Here is an 18,191-nt window from a genome sequence, read left to right as displayed (position 1 = left end):
AGAACGATGGTTCGGCGTAACTCGAGCTAAATGGTCGCGTCGTAATGAAAAATTGTTCGAAACATCGGTAACGGTTCTGTCGCGTCGAAATTATTGGCAAGTTGCCTTCACCAGACTCTCGAGAATCCTCGGTGATCGTAACTCTTTTATTCATGAATCCATTCATCCTATGGAAATCAACTAGACCGCGATAGCGGTTAAAGACACTTAAGAATGCCCGGCTGGAATAACTCCGTCTTTCCATAATTGCGAAAGCACTCGAAGCTTCTTATCCGCCGGTGTTCCACGACTTTTTACCGCGTGCGATGCTGCGAATTCCTCGGATAACTGCGATCCTCGTTTCCACAGGTGCAAAAAGCCTCGCGTGCGAGCCACTCGATCGAAAGCTTCTTCGTGAACGCGAAACACCTCGAATAAGACGTTTCGCCGCTTTTCCTCGCCTTAACTTCCCCTCGAAACCCGCCTTCGAGGGAGCGTTAATACGCCTCAGAAATTGCCATCAGCTCGTTGACTGCCAAACACCGAACCGTTACGATCTCACCACGCAACGTTACGAGACCGATCGGTAGACCGATCTCTTTTGGCTTCCTCGTCGTTGGATAAGATAAATCACTCGCAATTTCGAATCTCGTGTACTCGAACAGCCCTGACATTTTGAAACAATTGAGAAACATTTTACGAGAAAGTCAGGCGCGTACGAGTTCCGAAACAGCTCTAACAGCCGTCGAATCCTAGCATCTTCGATAAGAGATGAATGCAGACTCACCTATTTGGTGCGAGAGGAACGTGACGAGAGGCAGCACGGCGTACAGCCATCTTCCACGACGATCCTTCATACTGTCGATCTTTCTTTCTTTCCTGTCTCTGCGCTGATCCTTCCTCGCCCCTCGAACAACAGCTACGACGAACGTGAACACACTTCGATCTCTTTAACAGTTACTCGCAGAGATCGTGGTATCATTCGATGTAATCAGGACTCGGATACACCCATCTCACTTTCATCCTTTTGCCCCAGCTTATCTGCGTTCCGTGTGCAAGCTAGCATCCAGAATCATAACTGATTTCCAATCGGTTCGTCTTCCACTCTTTGGATTCACTGGTCGCGCGAACGAATATTTGCGAAATACGCGACGACCACCGATTCGCTGTTAGACGTGGCGTGGTTGGAAAAAGCAACGTTAATGGCGAAGAAAGAATGCGACGCGAGGACGCGAACACAGCATCGGTAGATAAGGATTTTACGAATCTATCTGGTGCTTTCCCCTTGGTGATCGAGAAGACGTGGATTCGAGGAGGGATCGTATTATTCGTCGTGCACGTGGCTTGCTTCGAGCCAGGATTTCCACGCGTGCATTATCGATTCTTTCGAATCTATTTGTAAGCTTTTATCGACAGTGGCTGTAATTTCGATCCCCCGAAGTTTTAATATCGCGCGACGATCGGCCTCCCGGGGATTAAGCTCTTTTGCGCGTGGAAACCGCTATTATATCCGCTATTATATCCTTCGATCGGGATTCGCATCGATCGTAATTCGAGACAATTCTCTGCCGCTTTAGCCGGTTTACAGGCCGACTCGCGTTTTCCTCGATCTTGCAATCGCGAGAAACCGGACCATTGGTTCAAAGTTTGCGCGAGAAATCGACCGTGATCGCTTCTCGCTGTGCGAACGAATCTCCAACAACGTTGTGAAAAGCGTGGAAAGACGAAGAAAGAAACGGCGCGATGGCACCGAGTACCTGCCGGGTACCGTTCGATATGTGTTTTTTACAGTTTATGTTCTCGGCTTGTGTCCTTGCACGTTGTCGCGAACAATCGGTACAAATGGGCGTACAAATGGGTTCTTCCTGCCTGTCCATTTAATTCAACCTCTGAGGGAAATCGTGCACTCGTTCGCGTTCATCACACGGTCCGAGCATGGGCCATTAAACGAGCGTCATAGGGCGCATTAATCGCACGGTAATCCGCCTGTCTAGCCTTCGTGTTTCATCGCCTCGCTGTAACGTTTAAGCGGTTGATCGCTGCAACTTCTCTCGTTCCGCTGCAGCCTGCCTGAACCCTGAAAAATAACGAAACGACGAATTATTTGATAAAGTTTGTCCTTCGATCGAACATCTTCGGCATCGCAGCGATTAAATGACGACGAAACGCGTAATATCACGCTTCTCTCTCGCGCGCCGACGAGAAACAGCTCGAAGAGTACGAGATATCACTTAAAATCGATTTTTATTCGTTTATCCTTCTTTTCTGCAGTTTTGCAAATTAAAAATAGATACTCTCACCCTTTGTGTCAATCACGTGACAGTTTTATCGGATATTTTTAACAACGTATCAGATTTCCGATAACTGCTACACCGTTCAACTTTACGCCTATCAGCTTCCATGGTATCGGCTAGCAGGCCAGTTTGGCCTAAAACTTACTCGCTAAATCGCCGCGCGATATATTCCATCGTAGAAAGTTTCCAATTTAAAGCCTCTTCCTATGTTCTTGCTTTTAGAAATATGTACATGAATCGCGGCCAGCGAAAGCAAATTCACGGTATACGTTAGCAGGGGGAAATAATAAAAACGCGAAGCGCAGACTGTGCGCGGCGCGAACTACTCGACACGTGGAAAAATACAAGTAACAGGAAAAGTAGAATAAACACAGCGTAACTGCGATCTCAAGTAGGCGATGTTCTTCGACCGGTTCGCGATCGGTATCGATCGTTACTTTCTAAAAGACGGTCGAACATCCGTCAGTTTCTCTACCGCGAAGCAACGTTTGTCCACACAACTGACCAGCTCTGCTCCGGATTTACCCGCGTTTCGTCTTCCTGCCTGTTTCCAAATTTTAATCCAAATTTAATCGAAATTTTAATCAAACGCGTGTACGTACACGTTCGCTTAATCCTTGATTTACAAGTACAAGCTACGTCGTTTCAAATCACAACTTTAACTAACAATTTGCAATTGCAATCGAGCGTAACGTATCGTTTCGCGTCTCTACGCTAAGGTTCGACATCGACATGGTCGAGATTACTTGAAACTTCCCAAGATATTTTCTACTATATCGCCACTGATGGCCACTCGTTACGCCCGAAAAACATAGGATTCGCGACAACGCTGTTCAGACTATTATTTTCGCAATCAGACGAGCGCAGTAGGGTCTAAATCGATCGCACTTGTTCGCCTGTCCGACGCGACGAAACGAATCCATAATCGGGAAATGTACAATATAGGAACGGCCAGTGATTGGTACAGCTCGGCCAGAGTGCTTAAACCAATCTCGACAGTTAGAGAAGGCTGTTACAAATCCCATGGTAGTTAAGGCGTCTTAAGCGTCTTGTATGTATTCGTCCAATTCTGGACGAACGAGGTGTAATTGGGTCTTTCTATTCCCGTTGGCTAGACGATGCCAGATTCCAAGTTGCGCAGCTATAGTATCCTTGTCGTCTAGCAGGTGCACCGGCAAGTCCTCGGGATTAAAATAGTCCGGGAATCACGCGTATAGCTCTGCAGTTTAAGATTGACCTACGACCCGATTACAGTCTAGTCCAGAGTACGGATACGACCGGGATTTGGACAACCGAATCGTTGCTGGCGGCTGACGATCCTCCACGCTCCGAGGAACTGTACTGTTGTCGGTTTACTCTAGGAATTCGGTCGCTCGGCACTGTTCTACCACGGAAACAACCGATTTTTTAGATTTCCGGCGACAACGTGTCGCTCAGAACCCTCGTTTCCGTTCCGCGGGAAAAATCTTTGCCGCTTGATTTATCGCTGTTAAATGGAATACTATCCCGTGGAAACGAGAGACACGAGGTTTCGTCGAAAAATGTGTACGCTTCTGGTAATTGAGAAAATCTGTGGCGCTTTCTACAAGTACCAAGTTGGTATTTTGCATAAGAACGGAAGAACGCAACAGTATACAATTATCGCGAATAGCGTAAGATTTGTCGATACAAGAAACAGCTATTAAAGCGAGCGTGGAGGGAGCTTTGAAAAAGGCAAAGTGGATACAAAGTATGTATATCATCAGCCATCGCGGTTTTTCCTGTCATCAACGTCTCGAACAACTTTCAGCAGTCTGCTGCTCAACTTCTTACGTAGACCGGTTCAAATTATTAAGCGTTGAGAGCAGTTTCGCTCGGATATACCGCGACCCTTTCTATCGTCCCGGCTATGTTACGAGATATTACGTTGAAAAATTCCCGCGAGCCGTATACTTGAGAGGAATCGCGATGCTCGGGTTACTTAAGAAAGAAGCTACAAATCTCTTAATCGTTGCGAGATAATCCGTGGAAGCGAAGGGTCTGAGCCGATACGAAACCTTGTTCGAAGGAAAACCATTGTGGGTAAAATCGGTGGTTCCATCGCGAAATTCATCGACGTACTAATTTGACGACTGCAGCTTCCTCTTAGTCAAATAATCGTAACGCTGGTCTCGGTATATCGTTAAGCACGACGCATAGTAAATTGGTTTCCTTCGTTTCGAACGACGTTTAGGTAACGCGTCACAAGGATGGACACGGAAGTTGCATCGTTAGCAACAGCAACTGCAAGCAACAGTTTCGATGCACGTCACAAGTACACTCTCGTTGCTCTGAAGCAGATTGTGCGACAAAAACGCAGCACGGCCGACAAGTTGCTACGCTCTTGAAAACAAGGTAGAGTTACAAGTAGCTTTGCACGAAAAGTAAAGAGACGTACTAGAGATATCGCATTTGGCACGCGGAATTTACCACACGCGTGATATAATCTGTCGGAGAAGAGTAAGAAAAAATTGTAATCGATCTTGAATATAGATCTTCTTCTTTGCGATTTCATTATACGCTTGATGTTTCAGTGAACAGAATACTGCAAGTTCAACTTGAACTTCCAATACGTACGATATATATACACAAATTGAAAATGCAAATTTCTATCGTACGTTCTATCTATCTATCTTCTTCTATCGTACGTACGTCCATGAAATTTGTCAAAAATTTCGATCGAAAACCTATCTATCGGATGAACGTTTCATGCGCGATACGAAGTATACGTATTATATATACGGCGAAATTATAAGGATAATGATCTCGCAGAATGCAGGAAACGAGAAGCCGATGACGCGCAAGATATTCGAACAGATTAATAAAATGAAAACTGTACCCTAACGACTGAGAAAGGATTTTGTTTGTAACGGATATTAATTAAGAACGAACGGAACATAGTTTGTTCGTCGCGTGAATCGATAGATTTTGAATTCTAACAACGTGAAATAATTGCCACTATGTTTTTAAAAAATATAACGATTCGCACGTATTTCGTTTTATGGGTGAGAAATTTCAGAAAAAATGTAAAATGTTCGCATTGGCGATTCCTCCGTGTTTCGAGACAACCTTTCCCCGTACCATACTTCGTGGAATCTCGTATTATAAATTGCAGCAGCCAATAAAAGAAAACGAAAAAGGGGGCACGAGAGAAACTTTCGAAAGCTTTGCGTAAACGCATTTCGAAACTAAAAGTTTTCCATTAATCACAACCCGGGCAGAATTTCAAAAACACGATATTAATTTAGCTTTTAAGGTGAAGTTGCGGCCTTTTGAAGTTAATCCTCTAAAAAAAAAAAAAAAAAAAAATCTAAAAAGAGCGACGTAATTTAGCTAATCGTTCAGAATTTTTTAAAACGAGTCCCTATAGAAAATTACGCGTTATTTCGTTCATTGATAACCATTTGGCGATATCAGGGGATACCATGCGAACGAAACGCTTCCATCTCGCAAACTGAACGAGCAAATTACTTTTCGCGCGATATTAAAAGTAAGTCGCTCTCGCCGGGTATCAATTTTCCGAAATCGAATTCGACGAACGCCAGCCTCTCGCTAGAACAGCTTCGAAGGAAACATATCGATCATCCGTGTACCACGCTAGAAGCTTCGGCTTTTCGTTCTATCGTCAATTTACATTTCATATGAGACGTTAAAGACAATTCCGTGCCATGGATTAACAAATAGCTCGAACAGCACAAAATATTCGAATTTTCGATCGACAGGAATATCGGAGCACTGTCAAAGGAACGTCCAATTACGAATAATAGACGCGCGAAGATGCGAAGGTAGAATAGTGCTGCGAGAACGATAAAACGATATGGATGAAAAATTCGGCATGACACTGTAACTCCTCTGATCACTTGATCGTCGCACTGCGTTAAATCCAAAGAGCGGTATCTTTCACTTTACACTTAATCGAACAAACGATACGTAGCGTCGCACAGACTCGCGTGACAAGTAGGTACATTTATTAACCGATCGCGACGAAGGACGCAGAATAGTCCATTCACTGTCACCGTGAAAAGTACGTTACCGTTGTGTCACTGTGCATCACACGATCCCATCTAATCTGACAAGTTCAAGGAGGGAACGCTGTTACAAGAGATTGGTCCGTCATGTCGCGTAAATGTTTCGTTTCCCGACCAATTTTTCAGCCATTTCTTACCCTAATTCCACCCAACGGCCATGAAAATTTCTCTATGTTCCCTCGTCCTTTCGCATCTTTCCATTCTCATTCCCGTTTGGACAGCGCGTAATAAATAATTATTTAAGCTGGCCAAATATATTAGGTACGCCTTATCATTCGATGCTCGTCCCCATCTTTCTGCTATCCCCATTTCTCCTGCCTCCCGACACATTTTCTCTTTTCCTGTAATTCTCTTCCCTCGTGGTTTCGTATGTCCCTTTGTGATTAATTTAAATTCATAATTTCGCTGGACCAAAGTCGAATTTTGTTGGAAGCAACCGAAAAAAGTACGATCGAAGGCTTCTTAACTATCGTCTCGACGAACAAGCGCAGACGTTTACGCAAAATGCTTTAATTACGCAACGAGAAAAACGTTATGGAAGAGCATAATTTTTTGTCTAACGACGAGTCCAGAGAAGTTATGCAATACTCATCGTAATTGTCGAGTTAATTGCGTTCCGGCGAATTCCTACCGTGGCAAGGAATCTTTGTACCAGCAATTTGTTATTTCTATTTTTATCGATTAGTTTAATTGAATTTATTTGTTTGAACTACGTAAACTAGACTTTAGTCGGACCCAATATACGTCTTCTTCACTTCGAACTTGATAGGAGACAGATAAAAATAGGTTGTCGATAAACAAATGAAATCAACGAGCTTTTCGACGCTAACGATGTTGGCGGTAATTAACAAATATTTGCAAAGAAAATACATTCGAAGGTGAAGTAAATGAAATAAATGACGCGAAACATTTTAATCAATTTTTCCTTTCTTGTCTTCTTCTCTCTTATCTTTGCACGATAGAAACAAAATATCGGTAGATTCCCAAGAACAAGCCGGGCGAAACAGATTTAACTTGTTTCGCCGTCGCGATGTAACGAAAGTTCGCTTGATCCTCGTTGAACGTACAACGTATACTACTTCGTTCGCATAAATTTCAAACGTTTGACTACCGCGAGGAAGTTTCCTCGGTGATCGAAACTCGGATCAAAGAAACGGAATAAAAGAAAGGGGGCGAAGCAACGAAGAATGAATTGCAGCAACGTCGAACTTAAGAAATACAGTATCACGGAGCACGGAAACTTTCACTAGCGACAAATCTGTTACACTGGCAATCCCCTGATCCCGGATCCCTGATCCAGTCCGGACTGCGGCCGATCTAACCGCAAATAAACGTTATCGGGTGGTCGCTGGGGGAAAAGAAACAAACTCCCCTCGATAAACGAGGCTCGAAGCGAGCTACGGTGTAATATCGCCTTGCATATCGTCCGGGAATTCTGCCTCGTAAATTGACCAATGCTACCCCCACCCTGCCGTTTCTTCGAAGCGCGTTCGTGGAACGGAGTTCCGGCGATCCTATCTGTCCATCCGTCTCGCACCAAGTCGCAGGATCCCAGAGACGAACCCTATCTTGCAAATTGACCGAATTCGCAGCTCCGGTCCGTCAATTAATTCGCAATCCGGTACATACCGCGTACGTGTAACGCGAAACTTGTGGTCGAATCGCCTCGCAACAAAACCCACTGCGATTCTCTAGATGTGAGATCGTTCGAGGTCGGTTAATCGGCCGTTCGCACGTACAAGATCGACTGCAGCACGTCCTCGGTCCGTCTGACGAATCCACTGCCCGCGCTCTTCTTACCACGTTCAATTCACCACGTGGTGCCGAACAACAATCCGTTGGAATTACGCGGAATACGCGATTGCTTCACGAACGGATCATTCTGTGTTAATATCACCTAAGCTTTAACGAATAATCGTATACTAACGATGGACGTGTGGTGATGTCGCTGTCGAAGCAACTTGTCCTGCCGCGATACTACGTCCGATGTTATCCTCGCGTGGCGGCTTGTCCGCGACTGAAAGAGCTTGCAAGCCAACCCCATCCGTGTTTCCGAGCTTGGCCGTCACAGCGCTGCTGCAACCCTTACTCCAATTCACCACTCCCCCCTCGTTCTTGCTCTAGCTTTTCCCTCTCCAACCGCTTTTCCATCACCACCCCTCTCTATCTTCCACACCTCCCATCCGATCCGTCAGTCCATTGCTCCATCGCAAAAACCTAACCCTCTGTGTGTCCTTTCTTCGATGCTGGATTCTTACGAGTCCTAACTCTTGCCCAAAGGCTACTACACTTTCTCGCCTTTCCGTACTCCGTGTTGGATATTTCGTACATCGAGCATTTTCGACCACTCGAAAATCCACGTAATTCGATGACGTATCGAATCAAGTTTAACGCTGCACTTGCGAACATTTTTGCACGGTGTATTATCGGAAAACACCTAATTCTCCTCTTTCGATTATGTCCCTATTTACGCCATTACGTACGGCGTACGATACGATAAAAGTAATTACGAGTTTACCAAAAGAATAATTCCACCCTCTTTTAAGGATGGAAGACCCATCCTCTGAATGCTGAATGGCAAGATTGTACGACCTAAAATACGCGTCCAGATGAATAGGGAATCCTCCACTCTTTAGGAATTGAATAAGTTTTTCAGTCCGGGATTTAGACGTAACGATCATGTAAGTGAAGTATGTAGCGTTTTGCTCGGACTGGAATCCTACTATGGTTAACTATAGCATCGGCGAATCTCTTAACGAAAGCAACGTATTCCGCTGGAACGCTATTCTTCAAACTTTGTCGACGGAAACTATCTTCGTTTCTACCGTCTAATCGCTTGCCACGTTGCAGTTTTCGATACTGTTCCTTATAATCACAGCGTGTAATATATGTTAGGTTGTTCGAAAAGTTTCTTTCGTTTCAAAAGATGATAATAGATGAACGACAATTTCCGTTTTATATTATTTTATCGAATTAGCTATGATCCATTTCGTTCTATTTCTATTATTATGTTCGCGCATAATTCAATGAACTAATACAAAGCAAAAAACATTGTGCGTCTATTACTTCCTTACAAAACGAAAGAAACATTTCGGACAAGCTAATGTATATTTTTCAAAATTCTCCTCGTGATTAGACGATCGCCTTGAAATCGCAAGTAAGCAAATTTTTGCTCGCTTTCGCAATTGATTTCTCGTTCAATTTAGTTTCAATTTAGGAAGAGAAAAAAGAGCGTGTCGAATATACACAAGTACGTCGTGGAAAAATGTTATCGATTGAAGTGTCGGCGTACATTGGTATAGAATATGCGCTGCTCATCGATATTCCTGAAATGCATTTAACTGTGAAATTGCTGAATGATCTCGTTAAAACAGCGAAACGTTCTTTTCGTTTTAGCCAACACGGTAGATACGCGTCTATTTAGAAATTACTCGTTACTTGCCAGTACTTGTTTTACTATTATACGCCGTTGTTTCTTCCATCAATCTGCATCGTTGAATAGACAGAAGCTGATGACGATATAGAAAGAATAATATAACATATCCCTGTTGAATTACGCCAACGATCGAATTATTCGTAGAAACGTATCGTGAGAACGTGAGAACATCCAGATCGATGATAAATGTTTCCTTGGTCCGAGGGGTGTCGGGAAAACGAGAAACGGTTAACAATTTTGGATTTCATTTTCAGGTGTACGATATACATACAAGTGGACGGGGATAAACGAACATAGAATACAGGTGCAATTTGAAAAACGCAGCGCCAAGCGCTAAGGGCGACGAAGCAGGGCTCTGTGGTACGATAAAAGTGTATTCCCAGAGCAATAGTTGGTAACTTTGAGCGCGTAGCATTTAGTTATACTTGTTTTTAGTGAAATATAGACGAGACGAGCTCGACATTAATGGCATTGTTGCATTAGGTCAGATACTTTGGACGTTGAAAGTGTCGTGCCGCTCCACGCCATGGCATCTGCCTCTGCTCATTTTTATGAGAACGGCGAATTTGACGTTAATTAGATCGTTACGTCGTTTGTTCAGGATCTCTCAACGAATCAGCCAACAGTGTCGACGTCGTTCGTTGCCTGTTGATTACAGTTCTCTCTAAAACACGTAATACCATTTTTATTCGCGATTATTGAAACATCGACGCGGTAATTTCGAGATAGAGAGGTCGATATTCGAATTTCTTTGAAACGTGGAATAGCGAACGCTACGTCGGCAGGCGCTCGGGGCATGGCCGAAAAATCGCTGTATTTACTATGACAGGACGAGTACAAGCGATTTCTGGGAAATATGCAACGTTTTAAGAAGAAAAAATTCGCGTGAGCTCGAGTAAGTGGGATTATTCGTCCGGTCGTAAAATTCGTGAGATTTATAAAGGTGACTGGATCGGCGTTGCATGCCTTCACAGAGTGGCGTTTGTAAAGTTTTTCGTGACCGGTATCAGCGACAGTCATCGCTTCGCTAAGCTGAAAGAAAGTTTATAAACAACCTGCAAAGCATCGGTTACGTGTATTACGTGTACAAGTTTATCGAGAGAACTAGGAAATCTAACCTATTTCCGGTCTAGATAGGAAGCTGAGAGAGTTTCGGATCTATCAACCTCTCTTCTCTCAAATACGCCCTTGAGTCAGATGGATTTGAAGATAAGTAGAGAAGCAAGTAGCCCCAGAAACGAAAGCTGTATCAAAGTAAAGGATAAACGATGAAAAACGAAAAGAAAAGGAATGAAAAAATCGCAGTTAAGAGCGAATGAAAAACACCGAGTCACGGCGAATTTGTAATATAAACGGATATCGGACGTTTAAACATACAAGCCAACAAGCTTTAAATCGTTTAATCGGTTTCGTATTAACGTACGTAACGTTTTTTGCCATTTCATCCCCGTTACTTTTCCAATTTTTCGTTTATTCGCAAACTTGAAAAATGAGAGTTCCAAGCAAACGAAGTACATTTAAAATCGCGTTTAACATGGTGTTTCGCGCCTCAAAAGCAAAAAAAAAAAGCGAGAAGATAAAAAAAGGAAAAGGAAAGTAAAGAAATAAATCGATGTGGTATATCCGGATCGAAAATATAGTGGCCATTAGTTATCGCGCTGATATCTGATAGCAACATCGTACGTTAAGATAATATTCCGCGAGGTAAGAAAATTTGAATATAGAATAGCAATGTTGAATTTACTATGCGTGATATCGGCACTAGCATCGAACGAGAACAATCTTCCGAAGACGAAGAACTCCTTCGCAGAATATTTTTTTCGATATTGGAACGGGAATCGAATGCATAATGCATCGGTTGAAAATATTTCATGGCCTCTGTACCGCCGATACGTCTTACTGTTACCTAAACGATCGCTCGTCCTTTGAATAAAAAATAGGAAAAGAGCAAGATCAATTTTCACGTTATTCGTTGCATCTATCGTATCTATTCTAATTAAATAAATGATAGATTAGAATCGAACTACGTTCCACAAATTATGGGAATACGAGATTCCGACGTTATTTCCAGCGCTACTTCAAAATCCTTAAGCAGAGACGTTCGTCCTGAAAAAAATGGAATGTCTCGTTGCGTTAACTTACGAGCTACGCAATTAAATTTTTTTAATCCAACGTCTATTAGATTTTTGATTCGTTCGTATTAGGAAACGAGTCGCCGGACTTTTCACGGATATTGACTTTCTAACAAAACCAGCCTTCCGATAAAACGTCAACTACACACTAGACGCCAAACTTCTCTCTCTTTCTCTCCTACCTTCTCTCGTAACCAACCTCTTGTCATTTTTTTTATTTCGTTCTCGTTACCCGTTCTCTTCTTTCCTCTCTCTCTCTCTCTTTATATCTCCTAGTTTCTTCCTTTTCGTTTCATTCGCCTTAGATCATTTTCTTTCCTTTATCTTTATTCATGTTCGTTTCTTTTCATGATCCGAGTCTCTGCCACTTCCTCTCACCCTACGAGAACTCTTTGTCATTCTTTTTCCAACACCCTTTTGTTTCTCCTCGCGTTGCTCTTTTTTACTCAACTTATCCTTTCGCAGCTTCCTTTCTCTCGAACCTCCTTCTTCTCCGCTCCTCTGCCCGTTTGCCTCTTTGTACCTTTCGCGTCCGCCTTTCTCTTTCCCTTTACTTCCGATTATTTTCCTTTGCTCACCTGTTTCGCTCCTCCATCAACTAACCTCCACTCCCTTCGTGTTTCACGCGCGAGCAATTAGCAACTCTAGCGTAATCAAGCGAACATTTTTTAATGAAACGATCGAATTCGTATTCGAATTGCGCGCCAACGGTTCTGGCAAAATCTCGATAGAAAACGTACGAAATCATCTAGAACGATTTCTAGCCATTACTTTGACTACTATTACTTGGCCTAATTATGTCGTAAACTGTACATTGAAATTTGACGGAAATTAACTGGTCATTCTTATGCGAAACTTACGCTGGCTATTTCTCGCGCGTTAATCTCTCCTCGTTGCTTTTTTAACTTTATCGTCTTAATCGCCGTCTGTATCCATTTTTCTGGGTATAGTTCAGGCGTATAAACATACAAGCGACAGCAAGGTCGAGAGTTTGAAAGTTCAACCTTTAAATTATTCGGCGTAGAAATTAAGACAAGCTGAACCTTGCTAACAGCAACGATTAATAAACGCCAGCGTATCAAAGCATCGTGTGCAAGTAGGAAATTAAATGCGTCGAATTAAAGTTGAGAATTTCAAGCTAGCGTCGATAGACGTGCGTTTCACATGGTTTTATCTAGTTATCTAATTGTCGAAATTCGACAATTTCGTGCTTAAGGACGATATATTAAGGACGATAAATTGCGATGCTATAACAGCTGATTAAGATTGTAGTTCGCGTGGAATACTTTATGTGCTGAAACAAAATCATACATATTTAGAAACGCGAACTTTGATTGGCAAATTAAACTGTTTTTCGTCTCGATTTATTAATATACAACGCGTCGTACCGGTCGCTTTTCCATCCATCCAACGTCCTACGTATCGTCTGCTCGCGTAATTCGATCGCTTAACCTTTAAAAGCTCGCCGAGGCAAATTTGGAAATGTCAATGCGAGAATAGGAATTCTATCTTCGGTGTTTAGATTTCAAAGACTGGGAATGTCGAGAAATAGGACTTTACGTGACCTGTCCATTGCTCCGCGTTGTCTCTCGGATTTGATTTCTGAAGCACCGCGGCAGCTGTACAAAATCGCCAAAACATTCACTCGAATAACCTGTATCGTAGTTAAGATTTAAAGGGAATTCCGTAAAAAATAAAATAACGAAATTACCATCTTGCGTAAATTGGCCGTAACTCGAGTGCCTTTCGACCATCAGAGCTATAAAACCTCGACGCTTCCCTTGCAGATAATGTGCAAGTGAATATATTAGATTTTGCTGAACAGGTGTTTTATATGGCAAACTTTCCTTCCCGATGTGAAAGATTTATTTCGTCTAAGGAGAAAGGAAAGGCAGGTACCGATGAGAAATAACAAGTTTATAAACTCGCACGAATTTTTTCACCGCCGTTATACCGCCATCAATTTCTCAGCGAAGACGCAATAAGTACGCTCTAAAATACTCTCGGCTGCGTCGCTATCATAGGTCGACGCATTACGTACACGCGACGACTACCTTTCGTAGGTTAATACACAGAGTTATTTTTTCGTTTCTCTTCTCTTTTCATACTAACCCGACTCGACTCGAGCGTGAATATGTTTGTAAAGCAAGTTGCGTTCAGTCATCCGGTAGCTTTAAGCCGGTGTCACATAGTTGACAAGCGTCTATTTTACTCTAAACCGATCCCACGTAGCAGCACTCATTCCTCAACTTTGTCTTGCATAGTTCTTGCTCTAGAAATTCAACGTTAACTAGTAACGTAACGTGTCTCCATTTGCTCGCGTTATCGACCTCCCTGTTTTTCTTTTTCGCTAGAATTTCTAAGAAAATTATATCGATATTCTGGGAATGGTTGCGCTTGTGCTCGCGAGGCAATTAATTTTCAGCGAGAAAACAATGAATTAACGTAAATGTGTGCAGTTGCAGTCACGAGGTCGCGACTATCGATGCGTATATTAGGTGGCGCGTTTGCTCGCGCAGCGGACGCCAATTTCCTTTCGACGGATACGATAACGAGAAAATGCCATTTAAGAGGTAATTGCACCGATTTCGTGCCAGGATTATCCGAGCTACGCTCCCTGGCTGTCGTTAACCGGTAGGAGTGTAATTAATCGCGTCAAAGACGTTTTAGAAAGCCTCGCTCCGCTAGAAATTTTCCTGCTGTGCCGCATCGCGCTACTCGCAATCGAACTTTTTAATGAAACGTGTTTCAAATTGCTGACAGTCAAAACGAAACCACGGGAGAAGAATCGTTTCGGTGGCGAGTCTAATCCGAAGTTGAAAAAATGAAGAAAAAATTCGAAGAAAAAATGAAGACGACAGCGACTGCACGAACAACAAGCACGCAAATAGATTTATCCACGTTCCCGTGTCTTTCGACGTATTGCTTTCCCATTTTTATCAACAAACTATCCAATAATTAATAAATATACCGTTACACGATATATAATAGTTTGACATACCGTTTTCGATGTAAAGCTCCATCGTTCGATCTATTTTTGACTAACTTTGCCAACAACGTCGGTTATGGATTTTATCGACGATTCATTTCTCATATGAAACGTTAATGACAAAAGTTGTCGAGCACCAATCGATTTTATACCTGTTAATGGTAAAAATTCGACAGCTAAAAGGAACAAAAACCGATAATGTTCGAATGATCTTCGGCCTTCGACGAACTTTCCAATCGGTTTTTTCCCAACAAGCACAACGGTTACGTATTTATGCCGACTTCTACGTTACTACGATAATATTGCTGCTTTCAGAAAATTTGTACTATTCGTGCAACGATATTAAAATTCACGAGCGTTCATCGTGATTCGATAATAAATGTATGCATTTCGACATCTCATGCTGCATTAATAAAGTGAAGTTCGTAGTAGAGCGATTATTAATTAATTTTGTCATGTTTTACATTTAATCCTCAATAATAATGCCGCATAATGAGGATGTAATTCGTTATTTTTAAATTATTTTATATTAATTACTAACGCGGCGTAAATCTTCTAAACTATATGTTATCAAAGCATCGATATAATCGTGAAATACAATTATAACATTTACATACATTATGCATACATGTGCGTTACGTGTATTTCCAAATAATTGCAAGTCATTGATTTAAAGTATAGAGCATAAATCGTAGCGAATATCACGAATAAGAGTAAGTCACCCAAGGGACTCGAACGTTTCATTCTTCTGTTCGCTGCTCGAGTTCCATCAAATTGCAAGTCGCTGTATCCTCCTCGAATCGCGTGTCTTCGTATAAATTTGCCGATTGACAAAGCAAAGAGAATCGGAATTCAGCGTTACATTAGTTATTTTTATTTTCCATCGTGTGCGAGTATATCGATCGATAGGAATTAAATTCGCGTAGGTGGCAAAAAAAAAAATGTAATCTCCGATGTGTTTATTTTATTTCGCTCATGGACTATTGAAAACATCGATTTCGCTGGCGCATGTAAAAAAGCTGCAATCGTCGAAGGAAACGAGAATACAAACTTCTATCAACGTGAACTGAATTTTTAATTCTTTCTGTAATCGATTTTCTTCCTTTCACTGGCAAACGCTCTTTCTTCTTGCCTCATAGCAAACGCATAATTTTCTTTCTAAACGATCGCCTTTGGTATTCCGTTAGCAAGGCACCAACTCGCTAAATATCTCGCGTACGCTTGTCGTTACCGTAGTAAATTTCAAACGAATATTTAGCCAAGATGATCGCAACGTACGATTATACGCGTATTTACACGCCCCGTGTATTTACGTGTACGACGTGCAAATATATCGATAATTGCGTTATTAAATTGCACGCAGGCGATACAGGTAATGCGTTTGTTACGTCTGCAGAAATACGTTATAATCGCGTCGATTGTTATCTCGTAATTAGTAGAATGTCCGATAGAAAATCTTGCCGCGGTTGCGTTTGTCGCGCTAATCGATGTTTACAGCGTTGCAATCACGACACGCGGCATACTGCCAAGAACGCTGACCCCATGTGCCAGCCATCACGAAACTCCTTCGCAGAGAAAATAACGACTGACGCGTAATTGGAAGTGCAACACGAATACACTTCAGACGAGTGCTAATAATTGTTCTGTACTTGGCACGTGACAAGATTCACGCGGTTACCTAAATTTTGCAGCAAGCGGCCTCAGCGTGGTAGTTCTCGATCGAACCGATTAAAACCGATATATTCCGATGAAACTTTTTCCAACAGGTTTCCAGTGAAAACGAACTATTTGTTCGCGTATTTAGCGTACAACTTTCAGGAAGCAAACTTCCAATTGAATTAATTTAAAAAACCACCATACGATGTATACAGGGTGGTTGGTAACTGGTGGTACAAGCGGGAAGGGGGTGATTCTACGTGAAAAAAGCAGTCGAAAATATAGAATAAAAATTTGTCGTTTGAGGCTTTGTTTTCGAGAAAATCGACTTTGAATTTTCGCTCGGTACGCGCGGTACGTTATGACGGATCTCACTGTAGATCGTTGTCTCGATGGAAACATTAAAAAGAAAAATTAAAATTTTTATTCCATATTTTCGACTTCTTTTTTCACGTAGAATCACCCCCTTTCCGCTTGTACCACCAGTTACATGTCGGGTTAATGCTGGAATTTTGGGCGTTTGACGAACCTTCGCTCGAATTTGCCATCGCGGTTATGGCTGATATTTATTGGTACAAATGTGGTTATTACAAGAGGCTGCAAGTAATAGCGGCGATCGAATGGTCAATGGTCGATGTCAATGAATTCAGGTTCGATAACGAATCCACGGTCAACGGAATGACGAATGCGCTGTGATACACGTACGACCCAACGTACAAGTAAAACTTATCTGAATGAACTAACTTGCGGTCCAAGTGGAACTGCCTTTATATAGTCTTCTCCTCACCTCTCGAGTCAATCTTTATTTTTAAGGAGAGCTATATAATTATTCCATACCTCTGTTAGGTACACGCCCCTCCCGTGACCGTGGCTACGTTCAGTGACCCGTTATGTCACTTCGAGCCCAAGCCCATCGTCGTAAAATCGGATTAGAACATGAAAACTATCTCTTAGTCTTATTACTTAAGTGTAGCTATAGTAAAAGTCTGGGCTAGGGGTTAGGTTGGGCTTTTTCCCCAACATTCCAAAAGGGAAGCCTCGATGTCCTTTCATCTCCGACATATATACACGCATGTATGTATATTAATTAATTTTTTAATCGGCTCGGCGCAACTAAATTTATTAAGCTCGTCGCAAAGGTAAATATAAATCCTAAAATATATGATTGGTAATTAGTAGTATCGTACGTAATACGTAACGTATAGCGCTAATCATCAAGCGTAATGATAGGGTGCAGGAACAAAGGACAATTCACACAAAACACACCTTGATTAATAGAGACCGGTAATAGAGTTGGTATTACGTTGCTTGATCGATCGATCGTTTAACCTGGATTTACGATAGGTCAATTACTATTGTAAGCGGCAGAATAGTAGCTACTCGAAAAGTTCTGTGAAATTAGAAAATACAGCGAGCCTCATTCAGAGTTCCAGATCGTTGAAATATTTTCCGTTTAAAGTCGATTAATTGGTCAAAGTACCGAAAGCAGAGAGATTTTACGCTACGATATAAAATTTTGCCTCAGATTTATTTTTTTATTTTCGCTTCTGCAAATGTTCTACCTTTCACAGATCGAACGGAGTATCTATATGACAACGCTTACAGCTGATCGATTTAGTCTATCAATCGCGATCGCGACATCGTCCAATTAACTTTACG

At 42.1% G+C, this 18,191-nt stretch overlaps 1 protein-coding gene across 5 annotated transcripts in view; it reads right to left on the bottom strand.

The window, feature by feature from the left end:
- LOC117160212 (hemicentin-2) overlaps positions 1-18,191 on the bottom strand; it is a 269,382-nt gene that overhangs the window by 139,130 nt on the left and 112,061 nt on the right. For all 5 annotated transcript variants that reach the window (XR_013059863.1, XM_033340837.2, XM_033340848.2 and 2 more), the window contains one exon: positions 767-2,056. Coding sequence is in view for 4 of the 5 variants with exons in the window: in XM_033340837.2 (XP_033196728.2) it covers positions 767-836 (70 nt within the window). In the remaining variant the exon portion in view is untranslated. The remainder of the gene's footprint in view (positions 1-766; positions 2,057-18,191) is intronic.

The sequence above is a fragment of the Bombus vancouverensis genome, chromosome 13, assembly GCF_051014615.1.
Source record: "Bombus vancouverensis nearcticus chromosome 13, iyBomVanc1_principal, whole genome shotgun sequence".
Classification (NCBI taxonomy): Eukaryota; Metazoa; Arthropoda; class Insecta; order Hymenoptera; family Apidae; genus Bombus; species Bombus vancouverensis.
This window is presented reverse-complemented; position numbering and strand designations above follow the sequence as displayed.